This window comes from Betta splendens, chromosome 6 (assembly GCF_900634795.4).
Source record: "Betta splendens chromosome 6, fBetSpl5.4, whole genome shotgun sequence".
Classification (NCBI taxonomy): domain Eukaryota; kingdom Metazoa; phylum Chordata; class Actinopteri; order Anabantiformes; family Osphronemidae; genus Betta; species Betta splendens.
In genome coordinates, this window is record NC_040886.2 from 19,320,453 (window position 1) to 19,339,546 (window position 19,094).

General features: G+C 47.7%; 2 protein-coding genes across 5 annotated transcripts; both read right to left on the reverse strand.

The window, feature by feature from the left end:
* Nucleotides 1-232: 232 nt before the first annotated feature.
* Nucleotides 233-12,294, reverse strand: ambra1b (autophagy/beclin-1 regulator 1b). Of its 3 annotated transcripts, none has more exons than XM_029154412.3 (19): nt 11,945-12,294; nt 10,292-10,483; nt 9,705-9,763; nt 9,439-9,622; nt 8,959-9,131; nt 8,807-8,873; nt 7,144-8,651; nt 6,923-7,009; nt 6,209-6,394; nt 5,836-5,919; nt 5,357-5,457; nt 5,168-5,278; nt 4,731-4,919; nt 4,429-4,583; nt 4,024-4,163; nt 3,248-3,352; nt 2,780-2,967; nt 2,576-2,701; nt 233-2,285 (listed from the first exon to the last, which is right to left on the reverse strand). In XM_029154412.3, the coding sequence occupies exons 2-19, from the start codon at nt 10,421-10,423 to the stop codon at nt 1,765-1,767; spliced, it is 4,116 nt and encodes a 1,371-aa protein (XP_029010245.1). In that variant the 5' UTR covers nt 10,424-10,483; nt 11,945-12,294; the 3' UTR covers nt 233-1,764. The 3 variants fall into 3 exon arrangements, with proteins under 3 accessions (XP_029010245.1, XP_029010246.1, XP_029010244.1); XM_029154413.3 differs by having other exon boundaries at nt 5,836-5,916; nt 10,292-10,488; XM_029154411.3 differs by having other exon boundaries at nt 10,292-10,488.
* A 140-nt stretch (nt 12,295-12,434) lies between these two features.
* nox5 (NADPH oxidase, EF-hand calcium binding domain 5) lies at nt 12,435-18,969 on the reverse strand. Of its 2 annotated transcripts, none has more exons than XM_029154908.3 (16): nt 17,703-18,969; nt 17,476-17,626; nt 17,195-17,405; nt 16,844-17,081; nt 16,322-16,475; nt 16,069-16,241; nt 15,756-15,938; nt 15,180-15,312; nt 14,971-15,113; nt 14,723-14,902; nt 14,607-14,651; nt 14,112-14,236; nt 13,900-14,011; nt 13,724-13,823; nt 13,488-13,654; nt 12,435-13,359 (listed from the first exon to the last, which is right to left on the reverse strand). In XM_029154908.3, exons 1-16 carry the CDS (start codon nt 17,820-17,822, stop codon nt 13,228-13,230), a joined length of 2,367 nt encoding a protein of 788 aa, XP_029010741.1. In that variant the 5' UTR covers nt 17,823-18,969; the 3' UTR covers nt 12,435-13,227. The 2 variants fall into 2 exon arrangements, with proteins under 2 accessions (XP_029010741.1, XP_029010740.1); XM_029154907.3 differs by having other exon boundaries at nt 12,436-13,359; nt 13,927-14,011.
* Nucleotides 18,970-19,094: the final 125 nt, after the last annotated feature.

The window sequence follows — 19,094 nt, forward strand, 5'->3', positions numbered from 1 at the left end:
TGCATCAGTACTAACCTGCAGCATGTTGACTTTAGATCATGAACCAAGCATTAAAGCGCAGGGTTTGCCCAATAAATAATTTATTAACTGTTGCTCTAAATGACTACCTGAGTGTTGTTACATCACTGTGCAGACGTCAGACGGAGCCTGACATGCAGAAACCTTCAGCAGCGTGACACCAATATGACACTGGTGTGTGAAACCTTTTGAAAGTATTCAATGACTATGATGATAAAATGTCTCAAAGCTCTTTAATGACGTCACATCTAAAAGTCAAAGCAAAGAACTGACGGACAGAAAAGAGCTGTGCCGACAGTTGGACCTTAAAATGTTCATAAATCAAGTAAAGTCAGGAGGAGCACTCAGGTCCTCGCCCGGACTCTGTTCCGTCATCACTGCCTCACGACTCAAACCCAACGCCGTGGGTCAGAGCCCTGACCCCACGTCATGCGACACAAGTAGAGCTCCTTCAGAGAAATTCAAGCTTCTTTGTGCAGGAGTTTGGCGATGAGGAGGACGACGACGACAGGTCAGAGGTGTTCTACTGTGACCCGGACATGGAGCTGGTCCCATTAGACAGTGGAACCACTATGTGTCACTACTCTGGACAAGCTCAATGAACCCGGTTCTGGCTCAATGAAGGGCTGAGCTGAATCACGACTGCAGCCCCACAGCAAACAAGTCACACTGACCTGAATGGAACAGTAACAGAACCAGAACCTTGTTCAGGTAGCTGCAGTGTAAAAACAGCCTGACCACCAACGGCTTTTACTTCCTGCCCAGAAAAAACAAACATGTGATTCTTTTTTTACAGAAAAAGCTATTCAAGTTTCAAACAACTGGCAGAAGTTGAGCAGTGACGCCAGAAATTAAACTAAAGCACCGAATGCCTGGTGTTCTGAACCGTCGCACCGGGTCCCTGGTTCTGTTTGACAGACTCGACACAGCAGCAGGATCTTCGTCCGCTGCAGACACTTAATTTTCTTTTAAGCAAACTGTGGAGATTCATCTTGTGTGTGATCCATTTCACAGAGGGAGATACAAGAAAACAGCAGTATTACTGAAGTGTCCGTAGGTCAATGAAACCATGTGTCGCTCACTAGCACCAAACACACCACAGTGCAGCTGGTTCAGAGCAGCTCACGATGACATGATGATGGTTCTTCTCTCCAGCTTCAAACACCTCAGATTCATGAAGTGCAGCATTTAAAAGCCATGCAGAAAATTCAGCTGAGTCCTCGGCCGCTGCCTCCATGATTAGAGTCCAGCCTCCACATCATAATTACACGCTACTAAAACACAGTAGTGCTGAGTTTACACTCACACACACACACACACACACACACACACACACACACACACACACACACACACACACACACACACACACACACACACACACACACACACACACACACACACACACACACACACACACACACACACACACACACACACACACACACACACACACACACACACGGGGGCTGACGTAAGCGTGGAGAAGCCTGACCACCATCACACAGCACCTGGTCTTCATCCAGCTCAAAGTCAAACGGGCCGTGAACCGGCAGAAGCCCTTTTTGCAGAGGAATGATCACAGTTCAGCTTCAGTCCAGTTTCTGTGCAGAGAAAGTCACAGCAGCGGTGCTCAGGGATTTGGGGAAGGGTGGGTCACCGTGCAGGGTCCAAGCAGCACCCATTTCTCTTATGGTAAGGCTTTGACGTGCGGCTGGCACTGTTTTTCCATAATCCACAGCAGAACTACCTGCTGTATGGGTCCCCGGGGTAACTGGTGGGGCCCCTGCCTCCGCTGCCTGGGAGGAGGCTATGGGGAGAGGAGGAAGAAGAGGAGGAGGAGGCAGGACCCTGTAACGAGTCGTTGTCCATCCGTCCCCCATCAAACACTTCACCCAGGTCCACAGCCAGAGGCAGGTCAGAGGGCTGGGGGCCCGACACCACCGGGCGGCCCCACACAGGAGCCATGTGTTCAGATGGGGAAGAAGTTTGAGATGGAGGGAACGCGCTCTGTGTGAAGAGGAGAGGAGCCGAAGAGGAGGAGAGGGCTGCCATCACAGGGTCTGCTGCAGCCCTGGAGGCCCCAGCGCCCGTCTGGGAGCCACGGTGAATGCGATGGCTGACGATGATGTTGTTCCCGAAGCCACCCATGGAGGCCATGGTGGTGCTCTGCTCCCGCTGGACCACGGCCGTCATGCCGCCCTCTGCGATCAGTCGGCGGATGCGTGCCAGGGCGTCTTCACCAGAACCAAACTCCGAAGCCTCTCCTGGAGCAAAGAGAGGTATTACAGGATCACATATCAACTGCTGATGGCACAAGACTAGACTTAATCCAATTCCTTTTATTTGCAGCAGGATTTGAACCATTAACCTTGTAATTGTGTGTAAACACGGTCAACAATAGTGTTTAGTTGGTCTGAAGTGAGAATGCGATGAGCTGCATCTACCAAACATTCTTTATTAGCCATGTTGGCTACTGCAAAAGGTAGGACGGTAACTAGGAACATTATTGCATGTAGACACTGTGACATCAGAATGAGGCTGACGGGGGCAGTACCAGCTGTGGATGCGTTGGCTTCGGCCGACGGTTCACCCTGGACGCTGTGCTGAGATCTGCTGCTCTGCTGCGTCTCCGTCTGCCCTGCAGCTTCTCGGCTGGTGGCTGGAGCCTCAGGAGGGAGGTCTGCAAGGAAGAGGCACATGTCAAAGCCCAAGGAGGGAGAGGGATGTGAAGCTCCTTCTTTAATGAGGTGTATCGTACTGGGGTGTGGCTGGGAGACGCTGGGCTCAGACAGCTCCCTCTCCGTTTGGGTCTCGGCGTTCTGTAGCTGGACGATGGGCGTCTGGGTTCCTTGAGATGTCACTGAGGGGGTGGGATGTCGGGGCTGAAGACCAATGGCGTTCATCAACCCCATGTCTCTGTCCAGTCTCCAGCCAGAGCGACTCGGCCTGGAAATCATTACATGGTGACACATTGATGGTTTCACACTAAAACGAAAACATGTCAGAACTACAAGAAAGCTTCTCAGTTCATTCACCGGACTCTCAGCCTTAAGGTCAGGTGTGGCCTGGTTCTGCATGACTGCTCAGACAGATTTAAGGCCTGGAGGTGGTTGAACATTTATTAACACTGTTTAGTTTAAGAAAGCAGCAACTCGTCGTGACTGATTAGTGTGAAGAAAGAGGCCAGGATAAGCAGCAGTCAGCAGACGCTATCAGTGGTACTCACCCTGGTCGGTCAGAACCTCGGGTCCGGCTGGTTCCACTGTTGTTGACAGAGAACAAAGGTTCACTGTTCATCTCTCCGGGGGACTCACCGTCACTGCGATAGAACCTGGCACCAGACACACGCAGACACACAGAGACACACAGACACACCCAGAGACACGCAGAGACACGCACACACTTAATTGGCTTCCTTCCTTCCTAATAGCAGAGACGTGTTTTCTTCATGAAACCACACAGCACAACTTCATTAATTAAAACACTGATTGAGCTTCTCCAATTGATGCTCTTCCTGTTGTGAACTGATGAGATTATCCTAATGGCCACTCTCATCAGTGTGGAAGAGAAGCTCTTTATACACCTACAAGTTTATTTGGAAACCACTTCACAAAGAAGAAGCACAAGATGATTGAGCTCCTGATAAAACAGAGAGAAAACCAGCGTGATGGTTTGAATATAATGTTGGAGGAGGTTTCTCAACTGAGCTCAGCTTCCACATACAAACCTACGAAGAGCAAAGGTATCAGCTTGCAGTCATTTCACATTTGCCTGTCCTTTATAATACATACATATGATGAGTAGATGTCTTAGTAGCAACCGGCTGAGGACCATGTGGAGCAATTACTTTTGGAACCATGTTGATTCATTTAAAGCCCAAGTAGGAAAATCCTACTTAGTACCAATGTGTTATTAGTAGACCTTAGTTAGTCGCGACCACAACAGAGTTTTCAAATCAATAATTGAGTTGAGTTCCGTTTTTTACCAGCGATAGACACTCACACAGGCCGACAGATGACCAGATCTCCCTTATTGGTCCCATAAGCCAGACCCATCCCTGGATCCGGCAGCCACCGAGCAGAATTTATGCTGACATGGCGCCTCTGGTCTGGAGCCATCGGATAAACCACATTAAACACCATCTGAAACACAGAACAGCAGCGGCTGAAACAAACCTCAATGCTATATTTTTCCTCAATCACAGCGGGTTTACAGGTAGTGGTAAAGATTTTCACATGTAGGAAACATTTGCTGATGTGTTTCCAACCTTCAGAGAAGCCTCCTCGATTTAGTTCAGCTGATTTTAATCACTTTACTCCAGCCAAAGGATTCATTCTAGGTTAAGTGTTCTGCTGCAGAACAGTAAAACTCTGAGTGTAACATTCTGTGAGTAAACCTCAGTCTCACCCTGATGGAAGTCTCTCCTCCGTGTGGCTGCTGGAGGCGGAAGACTTGCGCCACCATGTGGTCAGTAGTGGGATGGAGCAGGATCCTGCGAGAGGCCAGGCCCACCATCACATAGCAGCCCATGGGCGACAGGCTGACAGAGATGGCATTTGGACCTGTCCAAGGCACAAACAAGTCAAACAGTTTTCAACAGTAAAGCTGAACTTTCAGCATCATGATGTGTGGTAAGAATCATGCAGGTGATCTGTTGGATGGATCTGTTGGAAGATTCTGCAACCACAGAAAGCAGAAGGCTGCTGTACCGAATCTCTTTGTGTAGAGCATCTCTCCGAGGTTGTGGGGAGCCAGAGAGTAGATAGCCAGGATCCCTTCATCTGGAAAACCCCGCTGACTGCTGGGAATGAAAACAGCCAGCAGCTGACCATCCGCAGAAATGTCGCAACTGGCATCGTTATAGATTTTACAGTTTGGCACCAGAACATTGACTGAGGCTGAAGAGGAGACACAAATACAACAAATGAACCTGTGGCATCCAAGAATTGAAAACAAGAGATTTGAGGCACTTTAGATTCACCTAAAACAAAATGCACACCCATATTTTTTCTTAGATGGCTAAAAACATAGAACTGTCCAAAATGCTACAGAGCCATTACCCAACTAACCCAGTCATCTTGACCTGGAAGATTTCAACGTACATTTTGTGTCAAGCATCGCTTTAGAATCGGTAACGGCTATTTACCATTACTGATCTCAGGAAGGTCAAACTTGGTGAAGTCCCACCACTGCAGGCGGAAGGTGGTGTTAGCAATGTTGCTGGCAACCGCAGACTGACCATCTCCAATTGACGCCCCTGAAACAACATTGACAGACTCATCCTGAGTTTGGCGTGTGTGTGTGTGTGTGTGTGTGTGTGTGCACATGTATTTACCAGCCAGCACTCTGTTGACAGAGGAGTGTGTAGCCAGGCCAGGCTGCCCTCTCTCATGGAAGATTCCAGCGTAGGGCAGGTATTCAGGTAGGAGAAAACGCCTTCATGTGTAACAGCAAACACACACCACATAAAAGCTTCACATCACTGACAGCGTCTTAGATAAGATTAGAATCGATTCAACTTTATTGTCATTACATATGTAAGTACACAAGTACTTGTAAACAAATACAGGGCAATGAAATGCAGTTTAGGTCAAACCAGAAGTGCTATAAGCAGTAATATGGATGGGAAGGAGAACTGTATTCATGGATAGTGATCAGGGTCATGCAAATATAAATGAACATAATATAAACATAAATGTGGCTATTAACTATAATCAGAAATTTACAAGTTTATAGGGATATATATTGGTTGCTATAGTAATCAGGCATATACAAGATTACTATAGCAACTGATGCAACAACGAGCGGACTCACCGTGGGACGAAGCGACCCAGCGAGGGCGCAGACATCCTGGCGTTGCGTGGCGTCCTGTGCCTGGCTCGATCTCCGTTATCACTGCTGAAAGAAGGGGCAATGAACGGCTGTCTAATACCCTGCACAACAACCATAAGTAGTTCACATTTGCTTGTTCCTGTTCTGCCCTCTGTCCCTGGTCCAGCTGGTGGCCTAGGTCTGCCTTGCCACGGCCTCCTGCTGCTGCTCAGATTTTCTATTTAGCTGTGCTATTAATTCACCTGATGTAACCGGAATGAGTACCTTCCTCACACTGACTTGGAGTTCAACTCAGCTATGTCTGATTTGACACAAGTGGAGGAATTAAACCTTGAAAAGACGAGATGAGACTTACTCCAGCTCTTCAAAGTCCACATCACTGTTGTCAACTGAGCTGGACGGATTGCTGGCAGGGCTGTCTGATGAAGACGACATTGCCCTAAGGCGATTCTGTTGGTATCGGAGCGAGCGCTGCCGAATGCTGTCACGTCTGGAGAGATACTGGATCATTCTCTGAGCATAGTAGGCGGCAGGTGAAAGCCTGGGCAACACAGTAAAATGTGTAACGGGTTTAGACAATAGTTAAACTGATGATGTGACAAGTAAATAATTCTTGGTGACTTATTGGATTTATTTCATCTTCAGTGGCATGAAGTGTGAACTCAGTGACCTTTCAACCCAGGACAGAGGTCATGATTGGTATGTATGAAAGTCATCAATGTTTTACTTATTGACACATGACTTCCGTGGCCTGGTAGCTTAATGGGTAGAGCACTGGGAAGCAGAAGGTCGCCAGTTGGAACCCAGTTGAGCCCTTGTGCAAGACACTTCACACTAGTTCCCCAGGCGCCATGTGTACTCCCCCAGTGGTATGGGTCAGATGCAGAGGACAAATTTCATTGCAACAAACTGTGACATATGACAAATAAAGATGTTTCTAAATCTTTTTCCTGTGGTTTGACTGAGCAATGACACTTGTTAATTAAATGTAACTTTCAGTTTGTGCTGGGGAGATATATCGCATCTCAGACTAATCATTCAAATGCACATTAAGTGGGTGGTACTGTACCTGGCTGGGTCAGGGTAGATGGGGTGGTCTCTTGACCCAGACATGTCATATCGAGACAGGGATAACAGAGATGATTCCAAAAGTCGTCTGTGTGAAACCAACACAATACAGACCAGAGTGAACTTAAACTGTAAAATGCTATTTCTTCCTATAAAACAACTAAAGGAAAGCTTGACGTTAAGGTTTATTGAATGGAGTGTTGCTGTGTGTAGACAAGGTACCTCCTCAGAGAGTCCTCATCTGGAGGATCAACAGGCATCTCTTGGCTTAAGGCCTCCTGTGGCTCTGCCGCCCGGCTGCCTGCGGCCTGTCTGTACACCCTTTCCCACTGCGCTGTGTCCTGGTTATACACCAAGCCCACAGTCTGCTCTCCAGGCTGGCTGGAGGCTGGAGCTATAGGAAAGGCCACACCTCTTACTGTTCCACCTCCAGGGGGAGGGTGCTGCTCATGAGGCTCAGGAAGCACCCTCCTGTCTTGGGCTGCGTCTAGAGTCCTCCTGCCTGCTTCAGTCTGCCATAGGGAGGACGAGGAAGAGGGCTCAAATGTGGAGGCAGAGGTGGAAGAGGCTTGGTTTGTACGTTCCCAGCGCTGAGAGTCATGGTTAAAGGTCAGCAGGTTGTGGCAGGCCCGGCACCGGTTAAGATGGCCTCGGGAGGCAGGGGGAGGGACATTGTTCTCGAGGCTGTGGGAGGTAGGGGGAGGCGGGAGAGGAGGCTGGTAGTGGATGATGGCAGGGGTGGAGGAGGAGGAGGATGATGAGGAAGGCCCAGGCCTGTCTGGGTCCATATTATTATTAAGCAGTTCTTGGCTTTGCTCATGGTTTCCATCAGTCATGCTTCCCCCTAAAGGTGGCTCCAGGTCCTGCATGCGGTCAAACTCCATGAAGTAGCGACTCAAGTTACACTGCAGCACGTTACGGAAAGATGCAGAGTTGCTGCGAGAGCCGTCCCAAAACGGGTGATGTCCGCTGCTTGTCCCAGCAGCATCTCTGCCGCCGGGCTCTCCTTGATGGGGAAAACCCCGTCCTTCAGTAGCAGAGGTGTAGACGGGTGAGTGGGACGAGCTGTCCTGCTGACGGAGCACTGACAGAAGGCTGATGGAGGATGGGGAGGAGGTTCTGGGAGGTAGCATAGCTGGACCAACCCCACCATCCCTCATGCTAAGCAAGCTGCGTGTCCAGTCAGGTCCTGGTCGGGAGGTGGAATGTGGCTCGATGCTGCTCGGTGTGGTGGGATTAAGAGAAGCACCGGCACTGTAGCAGACTGAGGTGAAGGCTGAGGTTCGTTCTGTGGGTTGTCTGGGCTCTGTACGAGCTGAAGAGAAGGTGGATGCTGGGGGGGGCTGGGGAACATTGGAGGGTACCCTGGGATCAGAAAGGGTTCCAGAAGAGCCATCAGTGCTCAAAGAGGGATTTCGACTGATGGAGCAGCGGCTACACAGGCAAACCATGCCCAGGTGCTGGGTGCAGCCAGGGAACAAAGGCCCACGTTCAGAGCTAGGGTACTGAGCCAGAGGCATGCTGGGAGACTCTCCAACAGTGCCTCCATTCTCACCTAGAGGACGTGGCTGTTCGGCTCCTGCCTGAGCCCCTGGAGAGCGAGAGGACAAAATGTGGAGGAAGTTGTGCAGGATGGGTGTACGGCGAACAGGCTGGGAGGGCAGGAAGGAGCGCTGACGGAAGTGAGGAATCTCCACACTGTCCATGGGAACCTCCGAATCCTCCTCATTCTAAAAGACACAGGGCAACAATGCTCATTAGCTTAAAGGTTAATCAAAAGTCAAAAGGGCAAATACAACTTTAGCAATAATGATTAATAAAAGTCATTAAAGATCGAGAGCAAAGTGCTGCTGTTCTGCTTGGCTTCAGCAGAAACAGATCTTACCTGCTGATTGGACGGATTCACTATTGCTGTCAGGAGGTTGTGACCTAGAGGGTCAAACCTTACCAACCTGAAATAAAACAAACAAAAAAAGTTTGGAACGCTTTCACCTGAACAACACACAGCCGCTGTCACAGCTCTTCTGTTCAACCTACCGCACTCTCTCCGTGTCACTGCCCGTCTTGACCACAGCGAAGGGTTCTGGTCGGCTCCAGTCCCAGAAGTGGAGCTCATTGTTGGTGGCAATAAGGAGAAGCTGAGCAGTTGGGTGAAAGGCCAGGGAAGCGATGGGAACGTTGCTTTCTGTGAACCAACTCTCACTACCACCCTGCAGAAGGTCATAAGCACATAATCGAGACGCAGGGACACCTTCCAAACAACATTTTGCCCTTTAATGGTGTTTAAATCCCTCCGTGTGCATCCCAATTACCCATTTATCACCAATGAGGAAGTAACAAACATACTGTTACAATAAATACTACCTCACTGGTATGCACTAAATCAAGTGTCAGACTTCAGAAGATTCAACTAAAAGTATAAAAAGAAGCCCAGACTTTACACAAAGTGTGTAAGAGGAGCTTTGAGGAGATGCTCAGGTGTAATCATTGTCCAGTGCTACACTACAACACACTTACATGCAGGTCCCAGATGCGAACCTCGCCATCAAGGCACCCAGAGGCCACCAGGCCGGGAATCGTGGGATGAAAGGTCACACACCACGGAGTTCTACGATGGCCCACTAAGGAATGGAGGCACTTCCCAGTCTTCACCTCCGTTATATAAATGTTATGGTTGACATGTGTGGAAGCCATGAGGGTCCTATGAAGAGCATCAGAACTATCATTTAGTGGTTTGTCAAAACATTTTTATAAGACAAGAGAATAAAACCCTGCTGACTTACCTGTCAGGGCTAAAGGCCAACAAGAATGTTGACCGAGGGCTGTCTGGGAGCTCCACTTTCTGTGAGGCACAAACAACAGGCTCTTAGATTCAAAAGCACCTCTTTTATGAAAAATGACATCACATCCATAATAACCCACAGTATTTCACCAGGTCGTGTGCCTCCTAGATTCTATGACACTGACTGGAGCTTCTATTCTTTACAAACAACAGAGAAGAGGAGCAGCACAGTCCTTGTCCCCTGATGTCTAGTCTCCGAAATCATTCAGTCTGTATGACTGGTGTATGTGGTAGAATTAGACTGAATTACTTGGTAAATCACTGTCTGCAGCAAATAAAACAAACATGTCGACACACAACAGAAGTCTATCACACTCTACTTAACTAATTAATGTAAACAACCTGGTCCAGGAGGTTTCCTCATGGGACCACACAGAAACTGGACATTCATTCTAAACTGGTCACAGGGGGCGACATCTGAACAGGCCCTTAGTCCGAGCAAGACCAGCGTTTGTTTCCAGTCACCATCAGAGAATCTCTTCAGTCAGTAAAATCTAAATCTTTCCAACACTCAACAGAACACAGTACCTGACTCTGCCATTTCATCCAGCGGACCTTCTCCTCCACCAGCAGCTGCAGGAGGCGCTGAGAACCAAAGGTCTGAGAGCCTCGCTCCCGGCTGGACAGGATCCGAACTGAGTTTCTCTGATGGGATGCCATGGTTCTACCGGTCGCCTTGACTGATTGGGTGATCACTCCCAGTCCAACGCCATGCAAAGTCTAAGCTGAGAGATCAGAGGTTCAGTGCCAATACAAGAGAGAGGAAGTTGAGCCGTGTCACAAGAACAGGCCATGTTGCCAATAAACTCAGCCAAAAACAGATGGGACGACTGACAGTATGTTGTTGTAAAGCTTGATTCATTGAAGGAGGCTGAGGTTTAAAACAAAATGTCAATAAAATCTGCTAAACTGCTTAAAGCTACATAGTTAAGGAGTAAAACATCTGAACCCAACAAAGACCAGCTGATGTGCCTCAACTTCCAAACTAATCCATTGTTTTACAGAACCCACCCCCAATATTCCTGACAGCTCACCTTTGCAATTTTTGCATCATTGTTTTAAAAAAAAAATTGAGTCAAAGATGTACCAACATCTTAGAACGACAGACCTGGTGGAATAAAAACCCATGTCCAGTTCTGTGGATCTGCACAGTGACATCCTTTAAGGTCAGCACATTTAAACTCCTAAATAGATCCAATTAATTTCAGTCCAATGCCTGAGCTGCAGCAGCAGTCTGAACATTGGTCAACATGGGCCAGAGTTGCTGGGAACACAAAGAATCAGTTACTGAGGTCCAATCTCAGACTGTCCTTGATCCCACCTGCTCAGTTACAGGTCATACTGTTCTTTTCCCACAGGCAATCGTTAGCATTTATAGGAACAGTGTGAATATAGAGGATTGCAGCCAACCTTTACTACAACAAATGAAGTAAAATCAACAAACACCTGATGAAAAACATGTCTGAATTCAACTAGAGTGACAACGAACGTTTATTTTACTGACCAAATAATGGTTTTAAACCGTCTCCTACTGCTACTACTAATGTTCCCTCTGGAGTGATGCCGTTACAAGAAGTCAGATCAGCTGTGGTTTCGACTGGACGTTCATCGGATCAAACATGAGTTTGATCAGAAAGGAAACCAACGACTCTGTGCTAGAGGAGAACCTGGCCAAGTTCAACTCCAGCGAAGAATTAGGGTTCTGTGTATTTGTCAGTACTTTGTGTATTTATACCTTCTCCTGACTCGCTGAGAACAGCCAGGACCACTATGAACTGCTGTAACCTTCATTAACGGCGAATTTTAGCATCTAACATATACAATGCAACTGCCTGAGATTTGCTGTAATACATGTCAAACAAGCAGGTCCCGGCGGTAGAACAGCAACAATGTGCTTTAGTAGCTGCTACTGAGGCTAACATGAATCCAACGACACGTTAGATCACACAGAACCATTCAGAAATAGACATAAGGTTCACTACAGAGACGTTAGCGCGTGTTTTATTGACGGTTCGGTGAAGCCAACCAAAGAGCTAAACTAGCTCATTCTAGTTAAAGCTAACGCCCTGGAAAATTAAGCTTCGAGTCATTCCGGTTTTCATGACAACGGCACTGACAAAGAAACACAACAAAGTAAAGCACGGGTGTAAAAATAAACCAACAGCGAGGTGTTCGTCCTACCTTTATTTATCTTCTGGCTCTCCGTTTGTGCCATCACTGCTAGAAGGCTAACGGGAGTTAACTAGAGCTATGCTAGCTAGTTAGCTAGCTAACTCGGCCAAAAACGGAAAATGCGGCCGCTAAAAATAAAACCTAATAATAACCGTTAGTATCGGTGTTTGCGTCTATTCTGCAATGTCCACCGAGACCGGTCGACATTTAAATCTTAAGAAGGAGGCAAAGAAAATGGTTTCTAAGGCATTGGTCCAATGTTTGACTAGCTGCTTGACGCCAAACTGCTACTGCGTAACTACTTAGCTGCTAGCTGGCTAGCTAGACGGACGCAGGCTGATCAACAGATTATCGATTACTACTAATCGAGGGCTGATAACGCAACCTTCAACGACAAGAGTCGGCACTCTTCCGTCCAGTACCGGAACCAGTGAACGACCTTTTTTAGTCAGACTCAGTCGTGAACCTCTGGAAACAGTTTTTTAAAAATCAAACTGCTAAAATAAACAAACTCACTGTAACAATCTGCAAACATTACTAAAAATAATAAACGGTTTAATAAAAAGTAAGTAAAAGCCGAGGTTCTAGTTCTTTGACCGTTTTCATCTTGTGCCTCTGCATAGTGAGTTTTAGTTACATCACACGTTTAGCACATTAGTCCAACATAATAGTCCAAAAATCATGACAAGTTAGTGAAATCACGTTATACGAACTACTCAGCTTTTTCAAATCTCCTCCTTTAATAACTAAATACCTTATAATAAATCAATTAGTAAAATCTAAAAATACAATGAACAATATCTTAAAGACTGCACAAGCTGTAATTCTCACACGTTACTTTTACTTTGCTCATTATACGTCTGTAATTTGCCTTAATTTGCCTTTTGATATTCCGTGTTAGAATGTTGTTTTATTTATTTATTTTGCTTTTTTGCATTGAGACAATTTAACTTTTTATTATAGGTTTCTGAATAAGCTTCATGTTATCAGCAAATTCAAATTAAAATGTCAGAACTGTCAGAGAAGGTTCACGTCTAAGTTGTAAATACAAACATCAAGGAATATCCACAATAAATAAATAATGATGTACACAGTTACATACAAGTTTGACTCTAACACTACATTCTGATCCATTGGAAGTTTAAAGAAAGCTACCAAATTGATGTCTTCGACATCTGCACTGCACTTCTGCTCAGACAGCGGCTGTGCAGTGTGTTAGGTCTGGATCGTGATCAGGATATCAGAGGTCATGGAGGGCAGAGACTACACAGAGCTGAACAGCAGGAACATTCTCAGAAGTTTTCCTTGTAGAAGTTGAAGCCGAAGTGTTCACACTGAGCTTTGATGACTTTAGCCAGAGCTGGAGCACCACAGTAAAACACGTGGACCTTCCCTTTGTTCTCCTTAGACACTTTCTGAAACACCTGACACAGAACAAAGACGTCTTTACTGTACAAACCCATCCCAATCTCAGCAGATCCTCAAATTAAGTCGCATGCGGGGACAGATTGTGAAACTGCTCTGAACTAAGACAGCACATAAGTGTCCTCACCTTCCCCCACTCTGGCCGTCCAGGTTGGGTTCTGGTCCTCAACCCAGTGATGGAGTCTCTTTTCTCCTTCTTGGCCAACAGGTCCAGCGCCATCTGCAGGCCGATGGCCTTCATGTCGTTCTTACCAAGCGCCGACGTCATGTACATGTGCATCTCCAGGAAACGGCCTGAATGACACCAGAACCCTGTCAGACACAGCGTTAACCCGTCTCACTACTCTGTTCCTATTGTCTCACCTTCTGGTTCCTCGTCAGCCTGGTCCATCTCCAGTTTAGTCAGTAAACTGACAAACCATTCAAACGACCTCTGGTCTCTGTTGATCCAGATGAAGTCCACCTGCAGGTGACACAAGACTAATGACCACATCATTCACAATCACCAACCCACAATCAAAGCTCTTCTAAAGCGTCACCAGTGACATATAAAAGCATGTTCTTGCTTTGCGAAGCTTCATGTCGTCGTCTTTAACGTTCTCACACCAGGAGTAGTGACAGCTGGGACAGTTCTGCTTTCTCCTGCGGTACCTGGATAACAGAAACACACATAGTGGTATCTGTCACGTGTCCAGATGCTGAGAAAGCGGAGACCTGGGCCCAGTGGGCAGGCAGCGGGACAGTGTCTCACCGATACATGATGCTTTGCAGGATGGAAGCGAAGGGTGTGATGCCGATGCCCGCCCCAATCAGAACAGCGTGTTCAGAGGCAAAAATCTGCCTAGTAGGCGTCCCGAAGGGTCCGTCTACATAGCACTGACAACAGTTACACCATCAGTAACTCCAGACACAAGAGTGACTGAATAAAATGTCCAGGCTTCATAAATGGAACTGTGTACATGACAATGAATGATTAACAGTTGCTATGGAAACACCCAGACTCACCATAATGAGTCTGTGTTGAGATAGGAGTAAGTGTTGTTGCTGAGATCTGTTAAACTCAGTGGAAAACACAAAAGGTGTTTTTTCATATCTGGGTAACATTTACAGAAAACGTTCCCACTTCACTATTTGACCAAATTACTATTTTGTTTTGAAAGTTGTGTAAATTTGTATATTTAGTAATGTAATATTAACAGTTGATTGGGTCTGACCAGCATAAACGCGTTGATGTTTACCGACTCACCTTGATGTTGCAGAACCTGTGGTTCTCACCAAACTTGGCAGAAAACTGTGAATTAAACAGAGCTAAGAGTGAGACCAGGGCCGCCAAATGGCATTGGCATCAACAGACTATAGCACCTCTGTTAGCGGAGGGGCCTCTCCTCTTTCTGCAGGGCCCAGCTTTTCTGAGGAAGCCTCTACTGGCCTCGAGGTCACTTCGGACAGGGAGCTGTTGTGACGGTACATCATCAACTCAATGGCATTGTCTGTGTTAGACGCCACAGGCTTGTCACCATTCGTAGCCCTGAACAGGTCATCCTGCATAGATCATAGAACACAGCGTCACGTACCACTACAACAGGGCTCGCGCTCCTCTGTGTGTGTACCTGGGCTCTTGTCAGCTGCCGTCGCCTCCTCAGGCTGATGGACAGTCTCCTGGGTTGGACCATGTCGCTCTTCCCTTGTCTGAAGTACTCGTACAGGCGATTGGTCCACTGGCCCATTGATCGGATGTGCAGCCACAGAGTATCTGCAGGATAAACAGCTGGTTCATTGCCAGCACATAGGACAGGGGTCTGATATATGTCAGCTTTACCTGGCTGCTCTGGGGCACTGCTGATAGTGAATGGGTGCCACTCATATTTGGCGATTGCTGGGATGTTGATGTAGACGTAATCTCCTGGTTTGAAATGGAAGAACTGGGGACGCTTGATCACCAGGTGAGTCACCTGCAGGACAACGGCCAATTAGAGACATGGGACACTGGCTGAAGGGTGGCATCCAAGTCTGCTTCAGCTGACCTCACTCAAAGCCACTAGTGTGTTGGACCACAAAAGGGCGAATGAGAGCTACAGTAAGACTGGACTCATGCCTGGCTGATTGTTGCCTTCAGCACCTTCCACACACCTTGTCTGAGACAGACAGATCCGGAGGAGGCATTGAACCTGTATATGATGCTTCATGCTGACTCATATTGGTGAACAAATACCACTGGACTGTCATTTGTCATTATTATTATTATGCTAGACATAGGTCATCAACACTTCACTAAACACTGTGTGAATTTTTTTTAGCTCCGATATTTCCCTTTAGAATATTAGATTCCTGTGATAAACCCCAGTGAAATAAACTGAAGTGGTTTAGCAAATGACTGACTCGCACGTCAGTGCACCTTGGATGGCAGCAGGTCGACCTCAACGATGTAAAGGCCCCCCATGCGAGAAACAGCAACCCCCACAATCTTTTCCAGCACAAAGACCAGACCTGGAATCACAAACCACTTCCAGAAATTGGCACAGTGAACGATGAGCAGAGCCCAGACCCACACGTAGGCCAGGTGAGACCAGTAGAACACCTGCAAGCACGGACAGCAAAGGTAAACTCCACAGGCTGCAGGATGATGCGCACCTTCCTTATGTCCTCAAGTCTAAATAAGAACGGGCATTAACTTTAAACCTCTGAGCACAAAGCAAACATTAACTTACCTCAAAGTGTCCGCTGCGACGCACAAACGTGCTGGAGCAGAAGACCATGAGGCAGATGAGAAGCTGCAGAACCACCCCGGTGAGCGAGGCTGTGCCCTTGACCCAGCCGATGCCGGGCCTGGTGGTCAGCAGGAATTCCCACACAGTGAACTTGCTGCTCTCCGATAGCCGCACTGAAACACAACGAGGCCAGTGATGCAGCAAGGAATCGAAGCTGCTCCTGGTCCTGTAGCACCTACACAAGCATCTGTACCAAAGTTGCAGACGTGAGCGGCGGTGTGCCCCAGGGTGAAGGCCAGGACGGCGTAGCCCACAGTCTGATGCAGCAGGATGTTCTGGTCCAGGGGGAGGACCCTCACAACCCAGGTGGCCCTCAGCCAGGTGAGGCAGCGACGCAGCATCAGTACCTGCACACGTGCAACAGACGTGGCTGAAAACTAATAGAGCAAACTGAGCTAATCACAAATCTACCGGTGCAATGTTTATGGCTCTTTCTGTTTGTTTAACCAACAGACTGTATGCTGGGAAATGACAGCTCCTACAGTGAAGGGACACACCTGAACCTGAACAGCTTGGCAGCTCTCTATTCCATTATTAATGAGCCCCTAGCACGGTGTGTGTGTGTGTGTGTGTGTGTGTGTGTGTGTGTGTGTGTGTGTGTGTAAATTTTTTGGCTCAAACACATCCCTCACATCTAAGTGGTTCTTCCTCAGGGACCTGATTAACTAACTGGCTTTAACCTCCAGCGCCCCGGACACACAGCCTGTGTTGGTACCATAATGAAGGTGCAGTTGAAGTTGAGGCACTGTCCGCAGCCCTTGGCCACCATGAACCAGCCTCCTCCGAGTCTGTGCCGCAGCATTGCCACCACAAACAACAGCATGTTGAGGCAGGCGTAGCCACATAGGAACAGCAGCTTCCGGCTGTTGTTGTGCCAGTAGGACCGTGTCAGGTACCGAGGAGTCTGCCGCTTCTTCTGCTCCAGATCCGGAGGCTTCAACCAGTTGGCGGCACTGAGGAGGAGGAAGGAGAGAGATCAGCCGGCAGCAGAGCTGACCTTCTGGGCTCCTTCTACACCACAGTTCTACTGCAGCCTGAATGACTGCCTCCCCCCAGCTGCTGTGACCTGATGGTGAGGTTCTCCATGACCTCGGGGAAGGTCTCCAGCTCAGCCTTGAGCTCCTCGAAGGTGATGGAGCCGCTCTTGTCCTTGTCGGCCGACTCAAACAGAGCCAGTGTCAGGTCATCTAGCTTCTCCTCGGGAAGAGAGATGGCGCTCTCACGCAGACACGACTTCAGAACCGTTCTCAGCTCGTCTGGGTCGATGGAACCACTGCCTGTCAACACAAACACGCTGGTTTCTTTTGCTCCAACAGTCTAAATCCTGAGTATGACGTGCATCCTCACCGTCCACGTCGTACACCTGGAAGAGGAACTTCAGCTTGTCGGTGTCGCTGCCGTGGATAAGCAGGTCCAATGCCCTGAGCAGCTCGTCCAGGCTGATAGAGCCGCTGCCGTCCGAGTCAAACAGAGCAAAGAACCGCTCGGCAAAGAAGGACTGAACACAAAGACAAAACCTGAGTCAGGCCCGAGCAGCGAGTGAGGAAACATAAGAGGACATCCGTAAACGTCACCTCTTTGACTTTCAGGGCTGCTTTAAACTCGCTGAGGTCGATCTCTTTGTCGTCTCCTGCGATGCTCTCGAACTGTTTGGTGACCCATTCCAGCCAGCGAGCGTCCTCGTCCGCGCTCATGGTCACGACTGTGCTGTTCTACAGGACTCAGTACTGGGAACACATCACTTGTTTTTTACTTTTCGTTCAGTGGCTGTGACGTGGCCCCTGGGGAGCAGTGGACAGCTATGTGGCAGCTCAGTAAGTATAGCTGAAGCGTGAAGTGTCTTGCTCAAGGACACACCTGGTGACAGGGCTCAAACCCAGGACACTCTGCCCAGTCAGATGTTCTACCCACTGAAGCCACACAATGTCTGCTCTAATGTAGGAATTATAAGTTGGAAGTATGCGACCAACAAGTCTACATGAAGTCAAACTACTTTGAACTTTGATTTAAATGTCATTCACCACAGGATTATTTCAGATGGTGGAAACTGGGTATTCCTGGGTTCTGCCGACAGACACTGGAGAACAGTGGTCTTGTATGTGTGTAAGCTGATAAGATACAGCAGAAATATTTTCTTAAGGCTTGAAACTGCAGCCAGCTTCACGAGTCCTGTGTCCGCAGACCTTGCTCCAACAACACCACACGTGTAGTGCTGTCCTGTCAAAGGCTCAGGTCACACGTCGCTGTGTCAATATGAGTTTGGAGAATTCGGTTCCTGCTGTGTTACAACTTCTGGCTCAGACTTTTAAAAAACATAAAATAAAACTTTACTGACATACTCAATTTTATTACTAAGGCCTCGTTGCTGGCCTGTTGGTCACTAACATACTAACGACTAAAGTAACTGATTTTACCTTAAAGTCACTGGAACCAGTGTGAGACCCGCCGGTTCTGGATGTGTGAACTCAGTGGCTGCGAGTCGGACACTTGAGCTGGTCAGCGTCTCAGCAGTCAAGTCTTGAATGGCTCTAATTGCTCCAAACCTCTTTTGTGGGTTTGGCTCTGATGATTTGGTCTGTTTATTTATATTCAACATGAGGTGATGAATTGTTCATTGAACGGGGTCCAGCTCTGTGATCAGCTCAAATGATTCGGTCCACTTTATTGGGGATACACAGCATTAAAACTTGTCTCTGCCTATCTGTTCCAGGGACAATGCTGCGTCCATGGTGACCACAGAGAAGCTCCGAAAGCACAGGAGGAGAGTTAAAACATAATAAAAGCCAACGTTACTTGATGTTGGCGATGGTGGTGGTTCTGGTCTTGAAGCTTAAATTGTTGAGCCTTTCATAAAAAACTACCTTCAAACAGCTTTTACTTTAAAACTGAAGGTAATTTAAACATGAGCCACAGAGAAAACACACAAACATTAGACACAACAAACCCCTGTCACTTAATAAGTGAAG

Coding starts and splice junctions, on each gene's coding strand:
- ambra1b (XM_029154412.3), bottom strand. CDS start 10,423: ATGGCATCCCATCAGAGAAACTCAGTTCGGATCCTGTCCAGCCGGGAG. Junction 8,652..8,806: donor TGAATCCGTCCAATCAGCAG/GTAAGATCTGTT, acceptor TGTGTCTTTTAG/AATGAGGAGGATTCGGAGGT. Junction 3,353..4,023: donor CTGGTCATCTGTCGGCCTGT/GTGAGTGTCTAT, acceptor GTCTGGTGCCAG/GTTCTATCGCAGTGACGGTG.
- nox5 (XM_029154908.3), bottom strand. CDS start 17,822: ATGAGCGCGGACGAGGACGCTCGCTGGCTGGAATGGGTCACCAAACAG. Junction 15,939..16,068: donor GTCGCAGCGGACACTTTGAG/GTAAGTTAATGT, acceptor CCGTGCTTGCAG/GTGTTCTACTGGTCTCACCT. Junction 14,903..14,970: donor GGCAGCTGACAAGAGCCCAG/GTACACACACAG, acceptor TGATCTATGCAG/GATGACCTGTTCAGGGCTAC.